Source organism: Limulus polyphemus, unplaced genomic scaffold (genome assembly GCF_000517525.1).
Source record: "Limulus polyphemus unplaced genomic scaffold, Limulus_polyphemus-2.1.2 Scaffold2653, whole genome shotgun sequence".
Taxonomy (NCBI): Eukaryota; Metazoa; Arthropoda; class Merostomata; order Xiphosura; family Limulidae; genus Limulus; species Limulus polyphemus.
The window spans coordinates 40,275-53,786 of record NW_013668263.1 but is presented as its reverse complement, the minus strand read 5'-3'; the positions used below and the strand labels follow the sequence as shown (position 1 = coordinate 53,786).

The following is a 13,512-nucleotide window of genomic DNA, read 5'->3' as shown; positions in this document are numbered from 1 at the left end:
AAAAGGTTAAAAGTGCAAGATGTGTGTGGAAATGGCAAGGCATGGTAGAAAATATAACACGTTTATCTTCTGTAATGGACTTACCTAACAGGTATGCATACCATAACTTGCACAGCCTTAAAAAACTAAGGAATAGGAATGTATTATACAGAATGTTTCATATTGGTGATGTCACCTCAGTTGTATGAGGAATCAGGAAGCGCCAGAAAATTCCTTAAGACAACTTCATACTACAGTACCTTGGCTTTCAACACATGCTGAAAGAGACTTTCATTTTAATCCTATAAGGTCACATGCTCAGAATACATTTGCAACTAGTCAAGATATAGCTGGTCTTGCTGTGAATGGATACAGCAATTCAAGTTTTCAATTAGGAGCTGTAGTAGCCACAAACACAGGCCTTTGGTAAGACTGAAGATGGTCATGAATACAGTTGGGTACAACCTTGGTGTCTTCAATGCTACCTTACTAATGGGAAGAATAATGAGGCATCCAATATGGAAAGTACAATGCCATCAAACTTAGAATAATATAAGGAATGAATTCAGAATGGAGGATTATTTGTTCATCAGGTTTTCTGTAACTGCATGGAAGTCTTGCAGGGTATGAATTTCAAAAATGAAATATTGCACTATTTAAAAATGTGGCAAAAAGTAATATCCAGCAAGGGAAGTAAACAAATCCACAAAAGCAATCAAAGATAGATAACTTGTTGAATTTATCACTGGGAAGATTAGAAACTAGTGAGTTTTGGATAATGTTTAACTTATAAATTCCTTACAATGGAACTTATTTAAGGATTGTCTGCTCCTTATGAAATAGATTCTGATCAAGACACAGGTGGAAAAAGATAACATTTGACAGAAAATGTTTTCAATTTTACCCTGATTAAATGAATTCTAATAGAAAATGGAGCAGGAGCATGCTGTATTTCTGCAAACAACATTTGGTACATCACACAATTGTTTAATATTTTCCAAGAACTATCACCATGATTTCACAATTTGCATTTATTAGCTCAAAACATTAAGTCACTTATTGAAGAACCCTTCGGACACTGACAATTAAGTACACTTCCCTCATAAGCATGATGTTAATCTAACATAGTTCAAACACCAGTCATGATATATACCATCAAAGATTTTCACTCTAAATATCTCTTGTTACACAACTTCAATTAGTTATCCAATATACTACTAGAGGGAAATGACAGTGGAATGCTATGCTTAAGTTTTATCAAATTACGGTACATAGGCTTCCACGATCACCAGAACACATCCCTGCATCTTCTAATGCTAGGTAAGCATAATATCTTAAAGTGATGTGGCTGATCAGGACTTTGATTCTGCTGACAGTCATAATGTATGTGATTAAAAGATAATACTGTACATTCACTCGAGTACTAGGTAGATAACGTGAAGCTAAGGCATACTTAATGCACATGTAACACTTTATGATACTTATTCTGCCAGTCTGTTGTAAAACAAAATAGGACAAAGCATTTATTTTCTGTCTATCACCACGGGAGCTGATAGAGGTGTATATTATCTGATTTACTAATAAATACTTTTTTGCTACTATTTCAAAGTGAATTATCACAAAACATGACACCTTTATTACCAATTACGTTATGTAAGGATCTATCACATCTTTCACAATGTTGTACAAATTTTCATCAAATTTTTAAAAATGCCATTTTAAGTCCTTACTGACTTCTAGCCTTTCTCATAACACAATAACAATTATCTAAAATCTTATAAAATAAACAAAACTTGTATATTGTAGACAAAAATACAAAGAGCTTATAATTGAGTGTTTTTAAAAGGTGGACTTTTCTACATCAATGAAATTGCATAAACAAAATAACAAGTAAAGAAAGAAACAAAGTTTTGTGAATTTATAGTTGTTAATTTAAAGTTAACTAATAAGTTTGATTTGGTATATACGGTAAAATACTTTAAATATACTCAGTTAGAAATCATGAAAGGCAAATAGAGTAAACAGTATCCTTATAGTTATGTTTTAAATATTCTATAAATCATAATTTACAGTTCTACATAAAAAGTGCTTCTAATAATTTTAGTTTCATATCAAAACTCAAAGTCTAAGTAAGAAATAAATATTATTTAACCTCAGCTTTAACTTGTTTCACCAGCCTTCTTTTTTCTTCAACTAAATTTTGACGTGCTCTAATTGCTTCTTGGTAGCTCAACAAACCATCTAGTCGTTGACATTCAATATAAGCCAATTCTTCTTCCAGTTCCTTCTGTCTTTTCTTCTCAACATATTGTTGATGTTGTGATAGGTCTCTGGCTCCTGCTTCTAATGCAGCCAAACTGTAGAAAAATATTTATATAATTTTAAAATAGGAATGTTCAAGCTGATCTAGTAATTTGTCAAACAAACACAGAGCCATTTGATTTACATCTTCAAAAATCAAAAATACTTACTCTTCAAAAATTATAACACTTCATGAATGGTCTTTCATACAGTTATCAATGAATGATTATTATGTGTGTAAATGTTCAAATTTTCACATAGAAATATTTATACATGTAATCTTCCTAAACACACACACACCTATTTTGGAAATACTATCTTATACAGTAGTTCTGTGCTAGTGTAAAGTGTAAGATGCTGTTAAAGACTTAAAAGAGGAGTTGAAATGGTATTTCTTTGACTACAGGATCTACAACTTGTACAAGTTCCACATTATTAATGATAGGCCTAACTTCACAAATATATAATGTATCAATGGAAATTCCACTCAATTGTTAATTTTCTCACACGTATGGCATTTCTTGTATATCTGGTGCTTCCTTGAAAATACAAACTCAAAAGTTAGTGCTGAACTAACTATATGGTTGATTTAAAAATCAAATAATCTAGTATAGTCTCATCTAACATATGTTATATATTGTTCATATTATTTCCTAAACTTTAAACATAATTTCAGATGTTGAGCTAAGCATTCATCTTGTAATATCAAAATCCATCTAAATATTAAAAAAGAACATGGCCTACAACACTGCCTACTACCTAGATTGTGTATCTGGAGGAAATTTCATTAACAACCCAGGACAGATAATGGTAAATTCAGAACCTGTCAATCAACATGTTGCAAGGCTTCCCATTAACAAATCTGTCAGCTTGTAGGCTATATTCTTTAAACAATGCACTCTTTATTTCAAATGGGGTAGACTGAGTATTCTCAGATGATCTTTGCCCTTTAAGTCCAACTAATTCATGTTTTCTGAAGCTTGGTTAGCTGTTTGTTGTTCCTTGGATCGTTTATGCACTGGATCTCATTCTTGGTTTAACATCATCTTTTGATTCATCACAGCCTATGCTGTAACGTTTACTTTTCTTACACTTGTAAGAATTCTATTTTTCTTTCATTCTTTGGGAGTAACTTTTATTTCTTACAGGCTTTTGTTTTCAGTTCCTAGTTTTATGTCTTTTTAAGTTACTGTTGTATACTTCTTTCATTCTAAGTAACTAGTTGTCTAATTAATCCTTTGAACTTTCTAGACTTCCACCATAGAATTGATGATGTTTACACACTAGTCGATCTGACAATCCTATAGTTGTTTTTAACGGTTTATCTGCAACTTTAACGGGTTCAAGTGCCAGTTCCAACTAGCCAGTTTCCTTTAAAATGTACATCTACTTTGCTTTAACCCTAATTCTCATATTCTCTCTCATTTTGGAATCTATGAATTAAGGAAATCTTTCCACATCTCTAGCAAGTTCAGCTAAGATCTCATTTTTCCTACTTACTCTACTCCTAGGTATTGCTTTAGAAACTTGCATCTGATGTGACATTCTAAATTTATTTGATAAAGTGGCAAACAATGCCTGAGAGTTGTTAGAGCTATTTGTTGGAAGGTTAATGAATGTAATTAAAGTTAGTCCTATTAAATGTGTTACAAGATAATAGCTTGTTGTTTACTACTCCACCCATTCACTTTGGAAATTATTTAAAACTTTGTCTGATATGCTTCCCACGATACATTACCATCAAAATATATCGATTTCTCAACTGGGTGATGTTGTTTAACTGATCTGCTAAATTCTGTAACTTGATGAAATAGCGGTATATCTGGTGCAGTCCATTGCCTGGCAGTTACAGATGGCTCAAGAGCAGTAATAACTGGTATAAGCCAGATTGGTTCTCCTATTTCATACCGTTTCAGACTGGAATTCTTGAGTGGATGTTTAGAGAAAGGTGTGAATAGTATAATCCTTGCATTTGCTGATTTAGTTTATAGATGTTTTATTTTGAATTGATGTCCTTCCATACATTTCCTAAGGTTTCCTCAATATTAGTGTTAAAAACCATTTTGTACTTTGTTGATATCTTTCTGTACTTACATTATTACATTATTTTATATCTTTCCTAAACTTTCCAGAAAATTTCAAATGCTAAACTATATGTTTGTTTCATGATATCAAAAATTCTTCTAGCTAACATTAATTTAACCTTATAAATTAAAAAACAGAAGAAAAAACAAAGCCTGCAACAGTAGATTTATTGGTTTAGTGAGTTATTTTTCTAACTATTTTTTAAAACTGTTGAAGTAAGTGCTATAGATTTTTTAATAGGACTCATGGCAGTCAGAAATGCATTCTTTTCTAAAATATTCACACATCAGACTATCACATATAATTTTCAAAGCTTCATTTCCTAAGCATAATTATATTTGTATAAATCTGAGTATTTCAGTGAAATAAGTTTTAACATTCAATAACAATCCTGAAAAGTTTATAATTATTTATAACTTACAACTTGAAATCCTGTTCTTCTTTTTTTTGAAATACTGATCCTTCACGTAAAATGGATGCCCAAGTACGCCTCACAGGAACTGATGAAAGTGTCTAAACATGTAAATAAGAACTTCAAAGGAAATATAAAGTGTATACTCCACTGAATCATTTTCTTCATTTGGTGTAAAACACAATTTACATTCAGTTTGGCTACTAATTCAATATATCATATTTTGTTCAGGATAACTTAGTGATGGTTCTTAGTATAGATGGGTGATTAGTGTAATTTGCTAAGCCATTAATCATGGGTCCAATTTAACCAATTATTGTTCTCACATTAGGTTTGGAATAATTGGAAATAGTTATAATTTTCCGACAAGAAAACGTATTTCCAATAGGTACTTATTAGCTTTTCCCGTTTTGTGTTGCCCTCTATATGCAAACTTTTTCAAAACACATACCATAAGCTTTCCACATCCCTCTGTTGGAATCCAAAGTTCCAACATGTCTCTCACACAAATCATCATGCGTCAACTCTCCATCAATAGGAGAACACTATTATCATGTGACATCTGTGATTTCCTCTATGGTCACTACTGAACTATCACTTTGAAGTTTGGCAGAAGATGCGAGCACCAGAAGATTGTGGGGAAGAAGGGTGGGAAGTGTGAGAGGAGGGAAATACCTATCGGAAGTACATTTTCATATAGGAAAATTATAACTTCCGATTCGGTACATCACCTCGTCTTACAAGAATAGCTTGAATCCCACGTTGAGGGCAGTGCGAGGGCAGAACAGGCATATCACAACAAAAGCATCTGAAGGACACCCCTGGAGATGAGAAAAACAGATCACATGATCTGAGGAGGGGCACTGCACCACTTCTGAACCAGGTATCTCTTCACCATGAACAGGTGGGATCAAAACATGTAGGAATATGGAGGGAGTACATCTGCGTGGGAGAAGATAGGTCAGTAATCCCACATAATGAAAGTAGGTGAGGGAGGATGTGTCCCATGGTGTAGAGTGGCTAGTGTACTTGGTAAGTTAACTACATTCAAAACCTCATTCACTAGATACCGACATCCACATGAGAGTAAGATGAAAATCATACTGTCTTCACCTCAAGCCCCTAGAGTTGTGAATGTACATATAATATTAACTCAAGGAAATGACACAGGATGAGCGTTGAGTTAGGGACCCGGGACTGTGTCATCCGGTATCTGAGGGAAGTCTGTAGCATGCAATCAACCCCCGTGACTGTGAAACTGGTCTGAAGTGTCCACAGGTCTGTAAAATCCTCTTCATTCTGAGAACAAGGAAATGCCCAGGACAGAAGCAGAAATAGGCCACATAGACATCCTGCGACCCACAACACAGAAGCCAGAGTTGAGGAGAGGAAGATGAATAACCTGAAACCTGTGTGAGGACTTATGTGATTGGTTCACTCGATCACCAAAACCTCACTCAACAAAACCAACATCCAAGCGAGGGTATGTGGAGGGAACCCAATTGGAGGGGTGAACTGCATTTAGGCGTTTCACTGTGGGTATGTGTCACTCATCCAGAGGATCTTGTATCTCCTTCTACACCAGAAAAACACCACCGCCCTACTCTGAACTGAATGGTTATAGCCACCTTTGTGGAACCCATTCAGCAAGTTGCCTCTATGGTCAACCACCCCATCAGCTTGGAGTGGTAAAGACTCCTGTACTCCACTGGAAGAAAGGGGGAAGAAGTGCATTTGAGAGTCTGGACAGACTGCTACACCCGATACAGTGCAATGGGTGATACAAAACCTTATTTTTAAAAGCAGAACATACTGACTTATTCAGTCCAGGCATGGTAGGGATGGGCAGCATTTTCCTTCTGCCTTACCCATTCTGTCCATGGGTGGTACAGTCAGGGATGGGCATTTTTATGAAGCAAACATCATGAGGTTATTCACACACTAGTGATCATGTGAAACCCACCATCTCAAGGGTGAGCATGCATAGCCATAAACAAAGTGCGTGAATCAACAAGGCATACAGTGCAGATTTGTGTTTGAGTAGAAATATATCAGAGAATGGTTATAGTCATGTATGTGAAACCCATTCAGTGTTCAGAAAAAATACCTGGTCAGGCACAACTCTCCACAGAATGGGATCCAAAGTGAAATTGAAGCATGGGGCTCTGAAAGAAAAGAAAGTATAAATAAGGACCTACCACATGTCAAAGCCTCACTGAAGTCTGTAGAATAACCACAGGTGGCAGGCAGTACTCCGGGGAAGCAGAAATCACAATACGTTGCAAGTAGTGTGAGATGAATGAGTGCAGAGTTGTCCACATGCCCAAATGTAGAATCTTCTACATTGGCCAATGAAGACAAGAAGCAAGGGAGAAGGTAAGGTGTCAGAGTTCATGAGAAGACACTTGAAAGAAATCATGTAGGGAGGGAGACAAGGAGGAAAAAGCCAACTGGATCAAAAGATGAACCCAATTGGTCAGGGTAACAGGGGAAAGATCACGGGAAGAGGAAGTTTGCCATAAGATAAAGAGATGGGAACAAGAACCCTTGAAGGAAGCCGTACATGCAATATAACAATGGAGGGAATGTACTGGGCAGAGGAAGTTTGCCATGGGATAAACAGATGGGAACAAGAACCCTTGAAGGAAGCTGTACATGCAATATAACAATGGAGGTAATGTACTGGGCAGAGGAGTCTATCCAGATCTGGACAAGGGTAGATAGGAGAGATAGAGGGAAGCGAGATAAGGAAAATGGAGTAATGACCCTTGCGAGTTGCCGAGGTTTGGGGAAGGAAGATACGATCCAGATAAAGGATGAGGTATGTTGAATGATACAAAGTCCTGGTGACATCAAGGGGGAAAATATCCGATCCATGAAGGCCCACAAGCCAAAAGGAGGAAGAAATATGCCTTAAGGGAAAGGTGAAACAAGGAACAGGAAGCAATGAGTTTGAACAGAAATAAAGTAAGGGCATGAAGGACCACTCCATGGGATAAACCAAAGACAATCCACTAGATTGAATGCACCTGGAATATGATACGCCATTAAACGAATGTGATGGCAATGGGCCCAACAGATAAGATCCAATGTTCAAAACACAAAGATTTTGACCAGGAGGGAAGGTGAATAGGAGCATCCAAGGGATCCCATGTGAGGTTGCACTGGTCATGAATGGCCCACTGAAGCAACTGCATATGCACCTTGCCAAGGGGTATGATATGTGTCAAAGATTACCACCTCTCCAAAAATGATAGAACCTCACTAGTACTAAAGGAGCAGACAGGGCTGTTCAAACGACCAGTTCCATAGAATGGAGCCAAAAAGAATAAGGTTGGGCTGGACTAAGATGGGTGTTAAAAAAACAAGGTATTGGGGAGGATGAAGGAAGGATCCCTCCTAGGTGATCAACCATCCCACCCACACAGCTTTGAGAAAGAGTGGCGAATAGGACTGGCTGACTCCCATAAGGAATGGGCAAGAAGAAGCCAGTCATCCATGTACATCTGAAAGCACAGCCTCAGGGTATGAATATGCCAAGCAAAGGGGCAAACCACTCGACAAAAACATATGGCACAGAAGCCAGATCGTAGGGCAGGGCACTAAAAAAGTATACCACCCCCATGATGGGCAAACTGGCAGAAGTGAAACTCACATGACCCAATACAGCAGGTACGACAAACTGTTGGGTAAGGAGGTTGAGTACTGCTTTGGATAGACAATGGCTTGACCAGGGATCCCGAGGAGGAGGAAGTAAACAGAAGAGAAAAGAAAAGGGTAAGACGAAAGTCTCTGATAGGACACAGCAAACCCGAACTTCAGAGAGGAAAGGGTTGCTCTGATATACGAAATTCGCCAGACAAGCTGCCTCCAGTTCCAAACTCACCAGGCAGTCACCGGAACCGTTGCCTGCATACCATGTATCATCGTAAAAAGCGGCAAACTGTGGCACTGTGGGAAGCTGGGACAGGCAGGGCTATGAAGGGTAAGGTTGGGACAAGGGACACACCTTGCTCCGACGGACACCAACGAGGCACCTGATGTGAAAAGTGGATCACTGTTGGGCAGAAGCCACCCACAACTCCAAAGACACAGTGATCGTGTCACCATTGAAACATCCTAAAAACAGGGCCATAAGAAGGTCCCATATATATGGAGTTTGGCGAGGGGTTTGCAAGAATATAGCGTCACGACCCCAAAAGTCCTAAACTTAAAGAGAAGTGAACCACGTGTGTAGGGCCATAGCCAAAGACAACATGCGGCCTACAGTGGAAGGGAAGAGAGAGAGAGAGAGGATTTTCCCAGAAAACCCCATGGGGTTCCTGTGAAGAGCCTCAGACAGGAAGAGGATTGAAGTGAGGTATTACAAAGAGTGTCAGAGGAAGATCAAGGCGGGAAAACAGGGAATAGATAGGATGAACTGGAAAATTGGGACCTATCCTCTCAAAAAGGTAAAATTGAACCCACAACTGGCAGTCCAGAATTTAGGATCCCACCCTAAAAGTGGCAAGGGTGGACTGACCCAAAGCCCGTGGGAACAGGCATACCAATGCCATCACCCAGTGGGGTGGCAAAAGCACAGTGTAAACCCGAAAATAAGGGAATGGGGAAAAAAAAGGAGAGAGGTAGAAACCATGAAGAAGAATGTGGGACAAAATAACTATGGCAAAAGATAAAACATCACATACCTGAGATATAAGCTCCGAGAAAGTTGATGAGGGCTTAACAAAATCCTTAGGAAGGTATGGGAAGGCACGGCGAACTCCATGGTCAAAATTTTGTCAGTCTGCGCCTGTAAAAGGCTCGAAAAGTACAGGAAGAACAAGGGCATGAACAAGAGATAACGTGTGTTTCATATAATGCTCCATCTCCCCATGAACAAAAGCAAAGAAATCCCCTGTTGGGTTGCCCGTGCCTGTGGCTGAAAGTAAAATATGAGTGATATGCACCCCAAGTGGTAACAGCAACTACGGAATTCTGGTTAGATACTAAACCAATGAAAAATGCACGGCAAACACGGTAAATGAAATGCTCTCAATGAAAAGTGAAATGAAATTAAATGAAGTGGAACCAAGCTAATCTTGTGAGTGAAGGTACCATATCAGAAATACTAGTTTCAATGGGTTGATTATTTACATGAGTCATGATATTAATAGATTAAGCTGAACTACCTTGACTTAATCAAAAATAATAAAGAAAAAAATCATAATAGCAATATCTGATTACTTGGATAGTCGGAATAGTAAAAAAATATCAATTACAGAAAACACTAATTTCAACTAGTTGATTACTTTTGTGACACTGATCAATTTAATCATTTCTGTTAATCAGTTATTTTACGTGACACTAAATGATGTACACCATGCTCATATGTAATTGATTATATCAAGTTAATCACCCAACTCTAATTCTTAAACAAATTAAGAGTTTAACTGAATGTAGTTATGTTTTATAACACATAAATAAAATGATGCAATGTGAGAAATGCCAAGTATCTTTATTTTGCTGTGTTTATGAGACATCACCTGCTGTTTGAGCTAAGATATATATATATATATATATATATATTTTTTTTTTACTCTCAAGCCTTTTTTGATGGTCTTCACATATTTTTGTGTATTGCATCAAACTGAGACACTTACATTGTAATTGTTATTCTATAACTTGACCTTTAAAGGGCATCAACTCATACAGGGAAGTAATATGCAGATCAGAATACTGCCAATATTACACACATTATCAAGAAGCTTACACAAGATTGAAAAATGTGTTACTTTTGAGGATGACAAAATGTGAAAAATTACCAGACACAGAAGGAATACCAGATGATACTCTTGTTCTGTTTTGTTTGTTTGTTTGGAATTAAGCACAAAGCTACAGAATGGGCTATCTGTGCTCTGCCAACCATGGGTACTGAAACCAGGTTTCTAGCCTTGTAAGTTCACAGACTCTGGCCACTGGGGGCCTCTTGTTCGGAGTTGAACTATGGGAAATTAAGAATGAGTGACCAGATGAAGGATAGGAGGGTATTTTGTGTATTTATTAATCAAACAAGAATATTTATTTACAGAAGAAAATAAGTAGGTAATTGCCTCAGCTAAACAGAAGGAGAATTATTACATTTCTATATGCTGTTAATGATAGGATTAGTAAAAATCATAAAATATGCGAGAGACAAAATAATGATCCAATGGCCATGTTCCCTAGGTGCTCACACTGTTAGTATAGTAATCCTGCTTTGACTACTGCTCTTGGCATGCTTTTTTCTTGAGTGAATAATGATGAAATACAGGATATTTTGAATGCCATTTTAAAGCAAATTGTACATTTTTGACCATTAAACTTTACAAAAATGTGCACACTAACTTATTCTCCTCACTTTAATATCACTAACAAAATCACTGTTATTGTTGTTGGACAAAGATTGGAGGGCACTAAAAGTTTTGTAATCATCTCTATAAACTTTATGTGGCTCTAGCAAAAGTAGGCAAAAATGATGAATGGAAATTTGCCATTACAGTTACTGGACGACAGTAATTGGCATGTATACTTTATACATAATAAGCAAACCAGGTAAACAGGAAAGACAAAATTAGTTTTGTTTTTTCTTTGCGTTTTTATTTTACGAAAATACCAGTTTGTTTGATAACAGTAAAGCACTATGTAATTGAACTACCAAAATATATGTACTGTAATGCAGCCAGCTCCGAAAATTAGATTCTGCTTTGTTTTCTGAAATGGTTTAATTTTTTCAAAAATTTGACATGAAATACTATAATACATTTCATTGATGATACAGTATTAATTATATTATTAATTTTAACAGTTTGATTTGGTTATTGTTAAGCATAAACTACACAATAGGCTATCTCTGTCCAAAACAGGTATCAAAACTTGATTTTTAGCATCGTAAGCCTACTGAGTTACCACTGATCTAGTAGGGAGCTAATTCTAATAGAAATGGGTTAAAGTAAAATAACTGATAAACTCAAAGAGCTGATTGTATAATTTTTGAATAAATATTAATAATTACAAATGTATTCAAAACGAAGAAAAGTACAAACTATGCTGTTGTGTATCCCCCCCCCCCCAATTTAGGGGCCCTCCCTAATTATTGGTTAAATTTTTTTATTATGAATTTTAAAACAACACCATTCAGATACATAATTTTTATACTATATCTTTTCAATGTCTATTACAGCTAATCAGCATCTGTCACTGACTTAGGTAGAAAGACAGACTCCTAAAATGGATATGCAAGAAACATCAATATTCAGTGACATCTCTGGTCGTATTAGTAAGCACAGAAAGCAATGCTGTAGGAAATATGCAATATGAAATATTCTGCATTAGTTTATGACAGAAATGAGTGTCATTAATTATGAAAAACAGTGTATTCATGGATTAAGAATTGTGACCATTTTATCACTTTTATTTAATACATTATTATATGAAAATAAGATAAAAACCATAACCATATTACATACATAATATCGATATAAATTTCCTAAATTTGTTAAACATATTTTTGTAAAACTTCCATTCATTTCAATAAAATGTTAGTAATATATGCACAGATAAGTGGGCTTCTCCATAACCAGTTTGCACAGGTCCTCCTCAAACCTTAATCCAGCACTGGGTATAAGTTGCTTTATATCTTTGCTTCATATTAATTCCCTTCAATACAAACAGCAAAAGCAGTACACGGGTGGTGAAGCTTACTATCTAGGACATTTTAAATATTTGGAGACACTTGCCACACGCATGGCATCTACCCAGAGTATTGCATGCATGGTTTAAGTGAGTGTGCAAGCCACTTCATTTGGAAAGTTTTCTCTTCTTCAAGGAATGTATGGCCATCCATTAGGCTAAAGTAAGGTCAAGTGGCATCAACATATGACAGTACAAATGTGGAGGATGTAGTGGTACATTCTTTCACCAACAACAATACTGTGCTTCAACTACCATAAAATTTTATGTTCCTGAATGAAAATGAGGTTGAAACTGTTCTCAGATTTTTCTCCAAATGGATATTCAATTTTTATCACGATGCAGATGAAGTGTGACTCTCCTGTAAAAAGAATACTGTATCACATTTTATCACTGGTCAATATAAAAGCTGACCTTCTGTACTGTGCTGCAACATCTAGTTACAGCCACAAACACCTGATTCAGTCTCATCGCTGGTACCCTAGAATTGTAGCGACAAAGAATTGACAGATAGAGATCGCTTGCATATGTTGTAAATGATGGTCTGTTTTGCCAATGAACATGGCAACCATATCACTAGTTTGGATGCAAGTTTCACCTTATATTATGACACTTTGAGACACTTGTAAGAAAGCTGTAACTGTGAGTTTGACTGGTCATATTCTTCCCATTTTATAGCATAATTCATGTCAGAGTGATAAATGAAGCCCCTATATCTAGCAAGGCTGAATGACCACTAACTTTCATAACAATGAACTAGGAAAGGATGATTAAAATTAGTGGCGGTACACTGCCATAGCTATAACATTATAAATTCTTACTGGCTTTTAGTTTTTGTACAGTGTAATATTTAAAATTACAATAAAAGTATTTAACTTAACGAAATGCCCCCCCCCCCCCAATGGCACAGCGATATGTCTGCAAACTTATAATGCTAGAAACCAGGTTTCAATACCTGTGGTAGGCATAGAACAGATAGCCAATTGTGTAGCTTTGTGCTTAGCCACAAACAAACAAACCTTAAA

General features: G+C 36.5%; 1 protein-coding gene across 4 annotated transcripts in view; it reads right to left on the bottom strand.

Moving 5' to 3' along the window:
* The window catches only part of LOC106467540 (cilia- and flagella-associated protein 99-like), a 72,723-nt gene that overhangs the window by 25,779 nt on the left and 33,432 nt on the right, over positions 1-13,512 (bottom strand). For all 4 annotated transcript variants that reach the window (XM_022395736.1, XM_022395738.1, XM_022395737.1 and 1 more), the window contains 2 exons: positions 4,787-4,878; positions 2,132-2,336 (listed from right to left, as the gene is read on the bottom strand). In XM_022395736.1, coding sequence (XP_022251444.1) covers positions 2,132-2,336; positions 4,787-4,878 — 297 coding nt within the window. The remainder of the gene's footprint in view (positions 1-2,131; positions 2,337-4,786; positions 4,879-13,512) is intronic.